At 43.8% G+C, this 17,013-nt stretch overlaps 1 protein-coding gene across 1 annotated transcript in view; it reads left to right on the top strand.

Annotated features, from left to right (window-relative positions):
- The window catches only part of CDHR1 (cadherin related family member 1), a 42,709-nt gene extending 27,823 nt beyond the window's left edge, over positions 1 to 14,886 (top strand). The window contains exons 13-17 of the mRNA XM_030951530.1: positions 1,629 to 1,793; positions 3,868 to 3,935; positions 6,417 to 6,645; positions 7,522 to 7,776; positions 14,335 to 14,886. Of these exons, the coding sequence (XP_030807390.1) occupies positions 1,629 to 1,793; positions 3,868 to 3,935; positions 6,417 to 6,645; positions 7,522 to 7,776; positions 14,335 to 14,886 (1,269 nt within the window). The remainder of the gene's footprint in view (positions 1 to 1,628; positions 1,794 to 3,867; positions 3,936 to 6,416; positions 6,646 to 7,521; positions 7,777 to 14,334) is intronic.
- The last annotated feature ends 2,127 nt before the right edge of the window (positions 14,887 to 17,013 follow it).

Raw genomic sequence — 17,013 nt, 5'->3', positions numbered from 1 at the left:
ATGTCTGCATGGCTGTCCCTTCAAAAATTTCTTTTGCTGTAACACCACCTGAGACTCCCAAACACAAAAGTTTGGGAGGTCACAGCAATGGAGTGACCAGGCTCCCCTTTTGGAGCAGCAGTAATTGCAAGCAATCCCTCGAGATTCATTTCTTCTCTTTATTTCCAAGCATTATAAATGCCCACACAGCAGGCACAGCTCTAGGAGATGACACTGAGGTAGCCTTTTCCCTCTCTACTTGAACAGCTCCCCACCCTCTGCTTTCACCTGGAGGTGATACAAATTGTCCAAATCTGGCAGAGCAGAGCCCTGAGCCCAGGGTGTCCCCCAGGCAGTCGGGGGTGCCACTGCTGAGGAGCATCACTTCCCTGCAGGCCCTGCACAGGAAGGATGAGCTCCCAGGGGAGCAGGGGATGCTGTGGCAGCCCTGCTGCTCCTGCCAGAGCTCCCTTAGGCACTCCCTCTTTGTGGGAGCTCCTGGGACACGTCTCCTAGCAATTAAAACCCCTGCAGCCAGATTTCTCAGCTGAGCCTCTTAGATCTCAGCTCATGTCCTGCTCAGTAGTCTATTTAGTGGTGTGCTGTCTTAAAGCCCTCCTGCTTTTGTTAACTATGTCTCTGCCCAAGCATGAAAACCAAACATTAGACCATTGTTTTTGGTGTTATGCATTTGGGCTCAGCCCCCACAGAGCCCAGGACTGATGGCCTAGTGCTGATCCTGAGCGATGCAGACACTGGGACAGACCCTGTGAAAGTCCCAGTGGCTCTCTTTTCTTGCTTACAGAACCACCACAGACCGCCTGAGCTTGCTGCTCTACCTGCTGAGGCATCCTACTGATGCTCCCCAAATCCAGCAGATTTTGCTCAGTAAGGAGCAGATAGATAAATACTCAGTTTACTATATGTGATTGCCTGTGCTTTCAGATGAGCACTTATAAGAATGAGTGATGTCAGAGAGCTCTGTTCTCCTCATAGACAGTGAGACAATTCAAAAGCTCTCATTTTATCTGATAAAGTCCTAATCAGTGTGAGGCAATGAGGGTAGAAGTGCCATGAAGTCAGTAGCAGAAGTCTTCACAATCTTTGGGAAATGGGGCTCTGCTCTACATGCCTGACCATCCAGCATTTGGGGTGGGAGTAATGCTGCTTCAAAACAACTGGTTCCCTCATCTTTTTACCCTGTTTGGTGCAGTTTATTGTTCTGGCCTTCTTTCTTGATGAAGAACTTCCTCTACAAAAGATCACAATTAAGTTTATGTGGTTATTCAAAATAATTCAGTGCTTCTGTTTCCCAAAGTTCTAGGAGCTGCCCAGGGATGATTGTTTGTTGGCTTCTGTTATGGTTTTTGGACGTGTGTTGGTTAGTTATGACTAGTCACATCTCTCACATGAAATCTAATATGAATACACAGGTTTGAAGGCCTCTCCTCACAGTTTGACTGCCCATCTCAAGCAAGCACATACAAACGAGCCGAGGCCGCACGCTGACCTGGCTCATCATCTCCCTGGTTATAAGCTGTCTGCTCCAACCAGGCTAAAATGCACCATCGTGCCACAGATGGTGGAGGAAGCTCTTTTAAGAGAACTAATAGGTGCCTTGTAGTGATTTCTGGTTTTTCTCTTCTTAGCTTCTTGCAATTGAGGTGAACACACCGGAGAAATTCAGCTCGACGGCTGACGTGGTGATTCGCTTGCTGGACACCAATGACAATGTCCCCAAGTTCTCCTCTGACTACTACATTGCCAGGATCCCTGAGAACTCCCCAGGGGGCTCCAATGTAGTTGCTGTTACAGTAAGTTTCATTCACCTCTTAAGAAATGTTCTCTTTTCTGGGTGTCTGTGGAAACAGTTCAAGTACCTTAAAAACAGTGGACAGGGCAAATAGCAAATCTTACTCAACATTTGACTTCTGGACCAAACTCCAATTATTTTCCAGAATCAACCCAAAAAAAACCACTTTGGGAAAAAATAAAGTTTTAGACAAATATTATTTAGAACAACAAGAGCCATCTGCTTTTAAGACAAATCACATGGCCCTTGAGTATTAAGAAAGCCTAAGCCAAATCAGTGTCCAATGGGAAGATTCAGTTATGGCTAAGTGGAATTGGATTTACTGGATTTGCTTGCTTAAGTATGAGTAAAAAGAAAAAAAGATGGCTGCTTAGTAGGTATTAGTCTCCTCCTCTTGGGAGGAACCTGGCTGCTAAAGGAATAATTAAACAGTTAATGAGGGCAAGAATATAAAATGAAAGTGCTTAGGACTGGGAAAAAAAGATCCCTATGTATGCATCTTCTCACAGTGGGAAAAATATGCCTATAGATTTTCCAGTATCTTGCATTTTCATACAAAGAAAGTCAGGGTTGTTACATGGGCCCTGAGTGCTGGAGGAGCATTTCCAGCTGCTTCTCTCTAGTGCAACTGCTGAGACTGGAAACAGCCCTCATGTCACAAAGCCAAGAAAGCTCCTGGCCACCTGGCCTTGGTGGGGGATGCAAGTCACCTTGCAGAGGCCACACAGGTGAGGATGGTGGGGGCAGGTTGCCAGAGATCTCCAGCACAAGCTGGCAACACCTAAGAAAGACAACTAAATAATCAGAATAATAAAGTGCTGAAGGCAAATTTTACTAATGGACGAATCAAAGAACTGAACGATAAACAATAGAGAAAAGGTTATTGCATGAAACTAGTAGGAAATCTATTAGAGATTCTTAAACATAACTATCTTTGAGGTAAGAGGAATAAAAAATTCCAGGATGTGGACAGCAAAAAAAAGAAGAGATTTAAAAAATGTTTGCAGAAGCAATAAAACTTCTGAGCCAAAGTGCACGGGAACGTGTAGCTGAAGGAGCCCATGTAAAATTTAGTCATGTGCTGTCAACTCAGTACTTGACCCAGATTTACAACTATACATGAAAAACTAAGATGTTTCAAGTACTCAGAATGGCAATTCTGGAAGAAGTCCCAGGTATGCAGATGTTTTAAGTGAAGGCAGACAGCACTAAACTAGGCCGTGGTCAAAATCATGGGGTGAGAGAATCTGACAAGCTCATGCCAAAGAACAAAACTACATCTATCAGTAGGGCTGCAGGTGTGTCATGTTAATAATGCAGGAATCAAAAACATTGTTCCAGTTCTCAGATATTTAAACAGGGAGATGAATGAATCAACCAGCACCACCATGAATTTTGATGGCCAGGTACAATGGTATAACACCTCCTCAGAGCTATCAGAGGAGCAGGAGTTTATGGAAATAGCTGCTACCAAATCAATAGCTTTCCTAAGCCTGAGCTAAGAAAGGAAGCCAACAAGAGTATGAAACAAAGATATCATCTGGTAGCAGTATGTACATTATTAAAAGTCAAACAGGCACAAGAGTGATTAAAAAATAAACAAAGCTGAAATACAATGTATAGACTGAAACATTTGTTATTCATTACTATAAATTGACTTAATTAAACAAGCAGAAGCTTAAAAATACAATATAAGAAGTAAATAGTTTTGTCTAGGGAATATTCATTAATGTTTAACTGATAATTAGGAAGGTCTCAGAGCTGGCAGTGTTCATGTCACTGAGATTATCTCCATCTCTATCAAAGGAGGAGAAGGTAACTGTGGATGGATGGGGCCATCTAGCGTCACTGTCTGTGCCACAGCCCCCGGGCACAGGGACAGCATTCCTGGGGCTGGCAGGGACATTTCCTGGTGGTAGGTTGTGCACTTTCTAGGTGCATATTTGCTCACGCAGTTTCCCACTAAAAATGTGATGGCAAAGAGGGTGAAAAGCATTTGGGCCTCTTGCCAAAAGAAAAATTAAACAGTTCTTTTTCTATTTTAGTAAAGTAAAACTCTCTTTTTTTTTCTTAAGGCTACAGATCCAGATTCAGGGCTTTGGGGAGAAATCAAGTACTCTATCTACGGAACAGGAGCAGATCTGTAAGTAACAAATAAATAAATAAAATTACATAACCTCTAAGCAGCATTCTGAAATAATTTTAAAAGAAAGCTAGCAAGCTCATTCTTGGTCTGCTCATTTCCAAGGACATTTATGCCCTGTTCTTTGTGAGTTCTGTGAACGCAACAACAGTAAAGCTACTGTGATCATTAAAAATCCACTTCATCAACCAAGGAATTCTACCCACAAACCCCCAAAGAGATACAAAGCAGCTAAAGTAACAATACACAGGATTTGTTCAATCACCATTTGAAAAACACTGGTAAGAGAAAGAGAGATTTTGGTCTAGTTGTGAAAAGTCAGTTCTACAGAAAAATAATTTCTTGGGTTTTTTCCCCTTCCTTTTCCATATGGCTTTACAAATAGCTCTTGTCAAGATAAATCAAGGAAGACAAGATATTCAAGGATATACACTTCAGCTTTGGAGGTCAGCTGCACTGGCTGTTAAAAGCCTTTCAGCTTTTAAATATAATAGTCCTGGTCAGAAAAAAGGGAATGTGATGCTTACTTGATTTGGTAATAATGCCTCCCTTCCTCTCCCTGAATTGGGAGACAGTGCTGGGGGTAGAACATCTTGAAACACTGATTCCTTCACACCATGTCCATCCCAGCTCCCAGACGTGGCTGGGATCAGTGACATGGCTGTCACAGATATTCCTGCTGGAGCCTGCATTCTGCAGGGCAGGATGCTGGAAATGAATGAAAAGCCTGAGCTTTTCAGGCACTCATCTCAAGAATCTTTATCCACCTGGAGCTAAAGCTGAACTCTTCTTGTTAAGGTGAAAGCCATTTAAGAGGCACAATCAAAGTCCAAAATCCAAGATGTTAAGGGTGAACCTCTTCGGTAGCCAGAAGGATACACATTTTGGAGCATTTCCACGATGGATTATTTTGAGCTCTTCACTAAGTCTTTAAGCTAGCTGCTAACTGCACAGAGAGAAGCAAGAAAAGGTCATGTCATGCAGGCAGACCTCTTAGGTTTAGAATGCAGCAGCTGGTGGAAAGAAGCTTGAGAAGGTTGTTGACAAAGGATTTAGGGGAAAAAAAGACATAAGCACAACTTTATTCTGATTGGCATTATGGGGCCGCTCAGATTCACTGTTCTTATGCTGTTGAATGAAGAAATTATGATGTGAACTTTTCTTTTCCTTCTTAAGTATTTTTGTTTGCTTTCCTCCTGCCAGAATGGCATCACTCTGCAAGGCTGGATTGATTTTCTAGCCCTGGCACTTCTAGATGTGCTGAGCACACAGTTTGATGCAGATAGGAGAATTTCAGCTAGAGGCATAATGTTTCTGTGTTGGATATTACATCAGTGGGTGTGCAGTTGCGTGGGCAGAAAGATGAGTTGTACTGGAATAAGAGAAATAGTGTTAACTGTTGAAGATGAAACCAATCTGATGGCAATCCTACTTTGGTAATCCAAGCTGCCAGTGGGAGCACTTCTATTCTTCCCCTAAAATGGGAATGATCAAAGTGCTGTCTGCATGGTTAGGCTGGGCTGGCTGCTGAGGAGGCAGCACAGGCACTGTCTCCTACACAGCTATTCCCACCTCCAGATCCTGGTTTTCATCAAAACTTGTATTTGTATTTAACAGGGTTATGAGAACAATTGAAGATTCTAGATTGCTAAATGCCCCTTTTATAGTCACTCTCAGTTGCATTCAGAGTTGGAATACAGAAAATATTTTGCTACCCTGTACATTGATCAAAGGAAATATAAAAACTTTCATCTGTTAAAAGCACTACTGCTTGGAGCCTACACTGGCTGTCCATTTTAAAAAGACATTTTTTGGTATCTTCTCTATAAATCCAAACTTTGGGCTGATACTTTTGACAGTGTCTCTATAATTACAAATGTGTAAAACTGAACTTGCAACAGATAAATCGGAACACCCACTCCATCCTAGTGTCAGTCTATGAAAAAATGGTTATTTTTGGAAAAGAGAATTTGCCCTGTAGTTTGGGAGATTTAAGAGCAGATTTTTTTCTACCCATTCTGAGAAGTAAAGACCTTAAATATGATCTGCATCACACTTCTTTTAGATATTTAGGTGACATAAATCAATCTTAATTTATGCAGGACATAATCTATTGCACTGTACTTTTAAATTGGAAAAAAAATAGGCTTAATGTTTTTCCTTATAATGCAAGAAAATCACTCTGGGAGAAGGCCATCACACTGAGCATTTACTGAGGACAAAGACTTTTAATGGAAAATGCAGCTAAAATGGCTACAAGAGAGAGAAAACTATGAGACACTGCTAGTTCTCTGGTTTTTAAGCCTAAAGGAACTAGACAAAAACCAGGTAGAGTGAAAGATTTGGAAACATCACCCGGAGAGGAATTAGGTGAAGAGTACCAATGTCTGGGCACAACATTTCAGTCTTTACAGCCTGGAGCAAAGGTGGGATCTAAACCCACATTAAGTAACCAAAAGTCTTCTCTTGCTTCTTTTCCAGGTTCCTAATCCACCCATCAACAGGTATAATTTACACCCAGCCCTGGGCTGTGCTAGATGCTGAAGTGAGCTCAAAGTATAATTTCTATGTGAAAGCAGAGGACACAGATGGGAAATACAGCTTGGCTGAAGTGTTTATCACCGTGCTAGATGTCAATGACCACTCTCCAGAGTTCAATGAAAACATCCAGGAGAAGACAATGATCATTGGGTCACCAGTGAAGATAGAGGTGAGCGATGGCACCGTGTGTCACAAAGCAGAGTGCTTTGGAAAAGCCCTGGCTCTGCTCTTTACTCTCAGGGATCATGATGAATGTTTGAAAGTTGTCTTTTCTTGCAGCTTTATTTTGCACATCCATTTAGATGTAACAAATGGATTAAAGGTAGAATTATAGTATTTACTGACTGCTGAAAAGGAGAAATAAATTCTATAGGCAGAATATAAAGTCCTGTTACAGTATTTGAACAATCAGCTGGGGACAGTCCTGGATTATACAGTGATCACAAGAAGCCCAAACAAGATAAGTGAATGAAAGGGTTTTGAATACATAACCTTCCTGACACCCCTTTGTGTTCAACCACACAACTTAGTTCCCTTCGTTTTGGAGAACCATATCCAATAATCCAGTGCAGAACAGAAGGTGAAAAAATGCAATAATGATTCCCAGGCAGAACATCCTATGTTACACATTTAAATGCACATCATGAAGCCTGATCACACAACACCTAATGTTAGTTGAATAAATACCACAGCACAAAAATTAAGGCAGCTATATTTTATGGCATGGAGCTAATCCCATTGTTTTTTATCACTTCACATTTGTCCCCCACACTGTGTGAGAAGCTCCCAGCTGAGGACCATTTGCATCCTACAGATAGGGACAGTTCAGTTTTTCCTCTGATTTTATTTAATCTCAAATGGAAGTAATTTATAAAGAAAGGAGCCTAGTCCTGCTGTTTTTCACTAGAAAATGTAGCCTAGCTTCCTAGATGAAAGCAGCCCAGTCATGGCACAGATGCTACCAGAATTGAATGCTCAGAAGGTGTTTGTCCTCAGGCAAAGATACAAACAATAACACCTTTGTTTTTCACACTTCCCCTACCAGGCCATAGACCAAGATGCAGAAGAGCCCAACAACATTGTGGATTATTCCATCATGCAAGCAGATCCAGCCAATGTGTTTGACATAGACCAAAGCACCGGGGAGATCAAGCTGAAATCCTATATCAGATCTCTGGACATCATCCACAACATCACAAACAATAAAGACTGCATATGGTCACTGGTGGTGCAGGCCAAAGACAGAGGCTCCCCATCCTTCAGTACCACAGCAGTTCTGAAGATTGATATCACAGAAGAGGTAAGCAAATGTTTTAGAAAAATCCTTGTGGGAGACAACCCCTGAAAGGCGCCAAAGGGTAGACATTGCTTGCTCCATTTCTGAGACTTTCTTGCCAGCTCTGTTTTGCAGAGTATTTCTGTAGCCTTGTGGTGAAGTTGGATTCTACAGCCACAAATGTGAAAGATATTTTGATCAGAAATATTGCAAAGGTACAAAGGTAGGAGCATTATATAACTGGGAGATGAGTTTTTTGTTAGAGATTGTTAGATATGAATTAAGGTCTATAGACTTCTGAAAGTAAAGGTAAATCCCAACTGCCAAAGTTCTGCTTTTTTATTTTCATCCAGGAGAAGAAAAAAAACCTTTTTCCCTTACAAAAAATGAGTGGAAAACAGCTGGGGTCAGAGCGAGATAAATCAGAGAAATCAACCTAAGTGACATAGGAAAAGTGAGAAAAAACTTTACAGAAATGCTTTAAAGAACATAGAACTTTGGATGGGAGTTCAATAATTGCAATATTATTAGCAGGTTACACAAGAAGACTCTAAAACAGTCTTGCACATGTAGGTTGACATTTTCTTTAGTCCAGCTTTTAAGTCAGCAGAAAAACAAGCAGCGATTTATGGTGTGCAGCACATGCTTGCACGATTCTTATTTATTGTAACTGCCTTGCCATGCCTTTAAATAGGTACCAGCAGGGAGGAAATGGGCTTTAAAGCAGATGAGAAACACATCATTAGCCTGACAGTCTCTGGACCACACACATAAACAGGGCAAAGATGCAAATCTCATCTTGCAGACAGCAGCTGGCCTTCTCTTTGTTTGGTCACAATGCTCCCACCACTCTTAGGTCTGTTTAATCTCTCTCTGTTTCCTCCATCTCCTCTTATTCCCCTGGTACTCTGAGGCACGTTCACATGACAGTTTGTGTACACAGTTCAGAGCCTGCTGGACTGCCAGGGGACTTGGGTCTGCCCTAGCAGGACAGTGCCTACATGGGGCTGCCTTTTGGGCCAGCCAGCCCTGTGAGTGTGGGCTGGGCTTGCTGCTGCAAGGCTCTGCCATGTGGAGCTGGGGGACTCTACATGCAGGGTGTGTGTGGCTAGTCTAGAGATTTAGCTGTTCTTACAGATACAAAGGAAATGCACTGTTTAACACTTGGATTTCTCATGGAAATGAAGTTTTGGTGGGTTTTATACAACAAATAAGAATTGCTGCCAAGAGCAGGAGTAGTTGCCCTCTCTGCTCCTCACATGGTGCACGTTTCAGGAGTGCATGGCAGCAGGTGGACCCAGGCCCAGACCTCAGGCATGTCCCTGCTGGTGGCCACCAGCCTCCCCTTCCCTCCTGGGTGAGCTGGAAACCTGTCTGTCAGCATGTGGGGCTGGTGGGTGTGAGTGGAGGGAGGGTGTCCCACACCTCCCTGCTGGGGGACAACAGCTGAAGGACAACTGTAAGGAAAACAAAAGTAGCTCATACTTTGGGATAAGGAGTTTCCTGAAGCAATAGCTTGAAGCAGTACCTGGTGAAAGATGGTGTCTTGTATGAAGTCCCCTGTCTGCTCCCTTTTCTCCCCCTCCAGGGGTACATATTTGGCACAAGGTGACAGAGAGCTCTCCTCATAAAGTCTAAAGGGAAAGCAGAGAGCATGTGATGACATGGATTTTCTCACAAAGAGTTCTTTTCCTTCTTCCCATGCTCTTCTTGTTGCCAAGTCCCAACAGAGAGTCTGAGATAGCAACAGCATCTTCTTTCTTTGAGTAGCTTTCTTCAGCAGCATCTGGGCTACTAATCTAGTGTCACACCCTCCATAACCTCTTGTACATGTCTCTATTACTTCTTCCATGGCTTGTAAAGATTTGGGTTGGTTGGGTTGGGGGATTCTTTTATCCCATAGCATCCCATCTTTTTTGCAGAAACAGATTTCAGTTTGCAGGTACATGAGATGCAGTGCCAGTGTCCAAAACCCTTGGTCACTCCCTGTGTCCCAAGGACAGACAGTCACTGCTAACACTTTGTGAAGAAAACAATCTCTTGGTGTAGGCATATTGCATACACACTCTCTCTCTTCTTCTCTGAGGCTGTTACAAATGTGCAATTCATCCCCCTGTGCTCCAGCTGTACAAAGGCTCTTATTTCACTGTTTGGTGGGCATTTATGTATTACTGATTTTGGATAAGGAGGATATTTTTGAATGCATCCTCTAGAGGTTTCCTGCAGTGTTAATCACAGTAAGTAATTAAACAGGCATATTTTCTGATTAACATTTACCATTGCAATTAGCACAAGTCTGTGCCCTTCGAGATGGATGCCTTGTGGCTAAGTGCAGCAGTATTGCACATCAAAAGGACTTTCTCTTGGAATAATACAGTGCTAAAAGAATCCAAAGGCCTTTTAATTTAACTGGGTCTGATTTTATGGAAATTGGTATTGAGGGGCATCTGTTAATATCCTATCCTTTCACAATAAATAAAAAATACCCTTTCACAGAATGAAAAAAACATATGCTGGAAAAGCCAGTCTTTTTCCATCCATATGTCTCACTCAGAAATCTATTCCTGCCTGATATTTTCAGAGAAGGCTGATTCCCACTCCTGTTTATGAAAGTTGGCCTGATGGGGGCATCCCTTGGCCTCTTGATGACTCCACTGAGGTTCTGCAAATGTAGAGGGGGCGTTTATTTACACCTCTTCACAGACTGAGCCTTAAGTCCATATTTAGGCAGCATAATCTGTAGTTCTTAATAGCTTTGACCACTCATTCATACTTGTAAATATAGCTGGTGAGTCTCGGTCTTAGATTCTCTTAACTGAAAGGTTTGACAAAAATCTTTGAAGTAACATGGAGATCTTCTCTCTCATACTAATGGCAACCATGGGAGCTGTGGTTGCTGGCACTGAACAGCCCTTGCCACATTTGCAGAGCAGTTAGCCTCTTCTTTCCACAGTTTTATGGACTTGAAATGAATATTGGTTTGATTTGAGAAGTCTTGCTTCATGCTGGTGTTTGTATTGCAAAGTGATGCAAACACAGCCTTTATATACAGTGATAGCACTGAGCTTTGGGATAAGCACTGCAGGGGCAGCTGGTGTTCTACCTCGGATCAGGAGTCACTTCTGAAGCAAATCTCCTGATCATCCCCACATGCTGTGGGATGGCCTGTGCCTCACATAGCTCCAAGCACACAAGGTGGACTTCTTTCAGAGGAAAACGTGTTTTGGGAGCACACCTAGTGTGCCTAGGCACCAACAGGCAGTCCCTCCCTGCAACCAGGCTAGAATAAAACCCCAGAAACACTGAATGTGTAGAAGTGGGCTCCTCAGAAGCAGCTGGTTCATTGCACAGATTGTATAGATCCACTTGCTCAAGTCAGCACAGCCTGAGGTGTCTGTAACACAATCATTGAACCAAACAGTTACGATGGAGTCCAACTCCAGAACTGCCAAATCCATCACAAAACAGTGTCCCTTAAGTGTCACATCTGCAAATAATCTGCACTAGCTTGGGCTCTTAACAGGTTTGCCTACTTACTTAGACTCCTAAATATAGCTGGTGAGCCTTAGCTGCTCTTGTGATTGAAGAGCTCAATCACATTCCTTCTGGGTCCAGCTTCTGGATACTTGGCCCATGTGCTCTGCTCACTGCAACCCATGCAGTAGGAAAGGCTCTTGAGAAGCTGCCACAGCCAAAAAAACCCAAAAAAACAGCAGAGCATTATCTTCTGTGAGCAGTGGTATTTTGGTGTTTTAACTCCCTTGATGACTGTTAAGGAGCGTTTCTTCGATGTCCTGGCCCACAAAGATATGACAGCTTTCATTTAATTATGTATCTGCTTTTATTTTATGTGTACCAGAAAAACCAGTGCTCTTCAAAGTGCAGCATGTTTTTTAGGAAAAAACACAACAGCTTCAGCAATTGCAAATTGGCACTATTGGTTGAGCTGGCTATGTGGCACTGCTGGTAATCAACACAAGGACTTGATGTTTTAAATGTGCACTTCCCATAAGTCTCTCTGCAGCCCGGCTAAGATTATGACATTCCTGGCCTGTATTGCAAGTTATTCATTCTATTTATCCTGCCAGTGTCATGGCCATGACAAACAGAAACTCTCCCACTGTGTGCTTACAAAATGTCTGATGTTTTTATGCAGAACAGTTGTTGTCCAAGGCTAATTCCAGGCAAAGCTTTGTATAGTCAAGGTCAAGTAACTAAAATAGAGGCTGAACCAGCTAGCTGTTAATGGGTTTAGTTTTGGTATTAATCATCTCTTCATCACTGGAAGCTCTGAACAGATGCCAGATTTTCTGAGGACAAGCAACTGAACGAAGCCAAATGTCAAAACTCTCTGTACAATTTTTTATCTGTTCTTACCTCTGGAGCTGTAGTACATGGGCAACGTGTACTTCTGTCTAATCTCATTTATTCAAGGTTTTCAAATACCTAGCCAAATACTCTTCAGCCATCAGTGCCTTCCTTTAAAATAGATCTTGACAAAACTCGTAACAGGCGGACTCAGGTCACATACTACTTAGCAGGGTTTATCTGACACTTAATTTATCTGACTTTCACATGAAGTTAAGTAAACCAGGGTATAATTTCTATCATCTGATGGGATTTAAGTACAAAAAAATCCTTGTAATGCAGAACATCAAAGCTGATGTGAGTCTAAGCTCCACCAAAGTCATGGGCTGCTTTGCTTTTAGTTTCTAGTTCAGGTCCACTCCTAATTAAGTAGTGGAAGAACTCTCTGTACAGCAAAATGATGAAAATTTGTCCCTACCTGCCCAGTAACATGGTCTGTGAGTTTCATTAGCATTTCTTTGCTACTTTTTTGTTGGCAATGGGACATAATTCAGGGTAGGAGAAGAGTGGGCTTGATAAAGTGTTTGAGATAGGTTGTGAAAAAACAGAAGTTAAGACAAGGAGGTGTTTATTAGCTAATTTACATGCCCCTAGTTTATGGATGTGACATTAATGACAAGAGGTACTCTGAAGCACACTCTGGGATACTCTTAGTCATCTTCCCCCACAGACTGGGGAGGGCCAAGAGATGGGCATCCTAGATTAGAGTCACACAGGGAAATCCATCTGATCTACAAGTCAGAGGTTCAAGTCCAAGCTGCTGACAAGGTTCTCCTTATACACACTGTCTTCGATACCTGTTTTGGTGACTACTGCTCCAGAGGGGTCTTTTTCTCCGCATTGACCAAAAGCTGGGAGCTCAGACCTCTAACTAAAACACAGCACTGGACATGTAAAGTTTGGGTGAGGATTCCCTCCTGTAGTCAAAGACAGGGGACTAGGGCACAGTGGATAGCCCTGTCTTTCTGCAGCCACACATCACTTCATGACCAGCTCTCAGTAACCAAACCTGCGTGTGAATGTGCCATTTCTGAAGGCTCTCCAGGCCTTACATAGCACTGCTGTCTGTTCAGACACCACTCGTATTCACAATGAACTTCTCTTGGGAATGCAGTCCAAGGATAGGCTACCATGCCCTGAATAAGGGTGATCTATGTGCCATGCCTCTAGCCTTTATTTCCCAATCAGCCAGGTGCTTATATGCGATTCTTAACTTCTGTTACTGTTTCTGGATTCAGTTCGACATCATTGCAACCACTTCCTCTCCTGTCCTTAGTTCAACACATAGCTCCCTTTATTTTATAGGCTCTCTATCCTGTGCACGTTTCAGCCTAGTTCCCCAGCTGTATTTATAATAAATACTGGCCTCTTTCAAATATGACCATGTGAGGGTTGACCATTTCTCTTATTTTTGATATTTCCAGATCAAGTCCAGGGTAAAATCCTATATTTTAGGCCTCAAGAAGCGTCCATGGACAATATATGGAATATGCATGAGTGGCGTCCTTTCCACCATTTCTGTTACAATGGTGATCTCCACCATCATGTACTGGAAAAGTGTGAAAAGATCCAAGCTCCACCCGCAGGGCAAAATCCGCAAAATTATACGGGGACCTCCAAGACGCACAGTGTGCTGAGCTGGAAAGTGAACTGGCCATTCATTTGTCCTTAATATGCCATATGTAGCTTATGTCATTGCTGATTTCTTTTCTTTCTATAAACAAAGCTCTTTAGCTCCATTTATCTCCCCTACCTCAAAGAGTTTTGTTTTGTCTGTAAAAGAGTACTTGAAAACAGAATGCAGCACATATCTGCTAACTACTCATTTGTACACTAACGTTTTATAAGCAGAAGCTTTCTCCTAATCCTTTTCAATGCCATGCTCAGTAATTGAGCCAATTATTTTCTTGCTCCATTCTTGCCAGTTAAACACTATGGTGACATGCAGGAATGTGCCCTAATTTGGTGGCAGTACTTCTGTAAGCTTTTGTGTTCAAGTCATCTACCTCACAGTTCTATAATGTTTACCCAGTCTCCAGCCCCATCTAAATTCTCCACCCCTGCACTGGACTGGCTGTGTGACTGTCATATTTTAAATTAGAGACAACTCCCATCAATCAGCTCTACTTGTAACATATTTTGGACAAATGAAATTTCTGGGTCACTGTCTGTCCCCTGGAGTAAGTCATGTGTTTTCTTTGTACTCCTTTACAGACTCTTCACAAAGGGCCTATGGCCGCCTTTTTGATGCAAACTAAAGATAACCCCATGAAAGCCTTAGGAGTGCTAGCTGGTGTCATGGGCATAATGGTGCTGATAACTATCATGATCTCTACTGCCATGTTCTGGCGCAACAAGCGGTCCAACAAAGTCATGCCGGTGAGGAGGATCATAAAAAAGAGACAGGTGCCGCCATCCCGGACAGTCAGGATGGAGTGGCTGAAGTTCAAGAGGCCCAGCAACGCTGCAGAGAAGTTTGTGGTTGAGGAGGACGTGAAGAGCCTACACAATGAGAACAGCAACAATAACGTGCAGGTTGTCCCCGTGCCGCCGGCAGCCCCCGTGCCCCCGCCACCCCCTGCCCTGGCTCCCCGAGGTGATGGCCCAGGGTGGCGAGTGCCAACCGTGTCCGGCTCCCTCACTCCCAAGCATGTCATCAAGCCACCGAAGAAGAAAGGTCACAGCAGCACCCACAACGCCCTGGTGTCAGAGCTCAAAATGAGGTTTGAGAAGAGGAACGCAGCTTTCGGGGAGCCCCACATCTAGGTGCTCTCAGCAGCCCCAGAGACTGCAGACTGTGGCTGGGCATGGATGTTTTTACTTGCTGTCTCTTCCTTGTGTCTGTCAGCACCCTGTGAACCAGAGCAGCTTCTCGCTGTGATAGCCACCCCTCACCTTCTGCAAGCACCATCGTGACTGCTGTCCCCTCAGCCGTGTCCCATGGGCCCTCCCTGCAGCTGTGTCTGCCCACGGTGCTGAGTGTGCCAGCCACAGTCTCCCCAGATGAACAGGGACTCAGGCTGCCCCTGGTTTGGAGGTCTCTACCCAGAGCTTGGGTTTTCAAACAAGATGATCTGCAGCCAAGCCCCTGGTGGATGCTTCTTCTGACCTGGTCTGGCAGGAGGGTTTGAGGTGTCTGAAAATCCATCACTCCAAATCCCACGCCCATTTTTCAAGATGTTGGCCTGGCTGTGGTAGCAGCTCTGAGTCGGGTGCAGGTCCCCTACAGCAGTGGCACTGCTCTGTCCTGTGCACAATGTGCTTTGCAGCAGCTGGCGGAGCAATGTGCGCCTCAGTACCTGCATTCCCAGAAGGTAAGCGGGCAGGCTTGGAGAAATTCTTCATTTTCCTGCAGCTTACGCTGGGTTTTGCTGGGGCACATTGACATGATGCTGTGCTTTGCTTCTGCCCTGGACTTGCCAGGGGCAAGATTTGAGCATGGAAGTTCAATAGCAGCACTCACTCAGCACTGCCTCCTTCTGACACAGCACCCCGAAAGAGCAGGAGCCAGCAGGAGAAGGACATGAATAAAAACACTGGGAAGACAAGGTAAAACTGAGAGGCAAACGATAAGTGGAAGACAGAGACAAGTGCTGGAAAGTTGCATATGTTGGTCAGGGAAGTGTCTGGAAAGATCATGTGGTGTTGTAGACTGCTAGCAGAAGGTGTCAAGGAATATATTTCATCACCTCTCCTGGCTTGTTGCAGGGACTGGTGTGTGCAAAAGGAGGTTTCCATAAAATATTCAGGTTTTTGTTATGAGTATTTTTGAGTGAATTAAACAACATTTAATGGGAGGGGACTGGCAGGGCAGCTGACAGGTTTTTTTTTTCCTGTTACGTGACAGTAGAAAGGCACCAAGAGCAAAGCACTTTCTTTAACTGGATCTACCCCAAAGACCCCCCCTCAGGTTTGTTTCTGAGGAGATGTTTTTCATCTGGGCCTGGCTGTTTCCCATCTCCTGGGGAGAAGGCAGCACCAACTGACCGAGCTGGCTGGGGAGCAGCACCCTGCACCCTCTCTCTGGGACCCAGCCCTGCAGAGAAGCTGTGCTGTCATGGTACCAGGAACATCAAGGTGGGGAGCACTCTGTGTTAATTCAAGGGGTTCATGAGAGTTCTCCAGCTGTCATTTCAGTTGAACCAGCAGACCTGGCCCTCAGGATCTCCTCTCACTCCAGCAGCTGAAATAATTCCCCTTTTTGCACCAGGACTTCATCAGTTTAGGAGATAGCTGGTTGAATATGAAATTACAAGGAAAATCTTGTATTTTTTTAACTTCAGTTTAATCTGCCTAGAAGCCATAGTGCTCGTGGCTCATGTCACCTATGAGCTGAGCCAGCAGCTGTAGCCAAGAGATCCAGGAGAGACCCAGCTGGGGCCCATGGCAGGAGCACTGCTCCCAGAGCCTCTCCTGTCACATCTCTCCTTTTCTCTACTGTTTTCTTGCTTATCCCTCCTGGGGCACTGTGATGTGAGGCCAAGTTCTCACCTGTCCAATCACCTCATCCTTGTCCCCTGGCCATAAGCTGGCCAGAGAGAGGGGACATTCAGCCCCTGACCCCACTCCTGCTGCCCTGTGCGAGCACCTGCCCTCTGCTGGCTGAGTGTCTGCAGGTTCTGCAATGTTCCCCCAAGTTCCTGATTTTATTCCCCATTCCACTGTCTTCCCAGTGCTGTGTTATTGCCAGTATTCAGTGTTCATTCTCTAATGAGGAAAGCCTATAAAGACCATTCAATTAAGTCAGATTTAACAGGAATTACAAGCTTATAGTCTTAGAGATTATATTTAAGAGGCAATAAAGATGTTTTATTACTAGGTTGTGAGACTCTTTCCCAGTTACTCTGTATTTCAACTTCAAGAGGGTTTTTTTAATAAATAAATTTTTTAAAA

The sequence above is a fragment of the Camarhynchus parvulus genome, chromosome 6 (genome assembly GCF_901933205.1).
Source record: "Camarhynchus parvulus chromosome 6, STF_HiC, whole genome shotgun sequence".
In the NCBI taxonomy this organism is placed as follows: Eukaryota; Metazoa; Chordata; class Aves; order Passeriformes; family Thraupidae; genus Camarhynchus; species Camarhynchus parvulus.
Note: the sequence above shows the minus strand (reverse complement) of the source record. Positions and strands in the feature narration are given on the sequence as shown.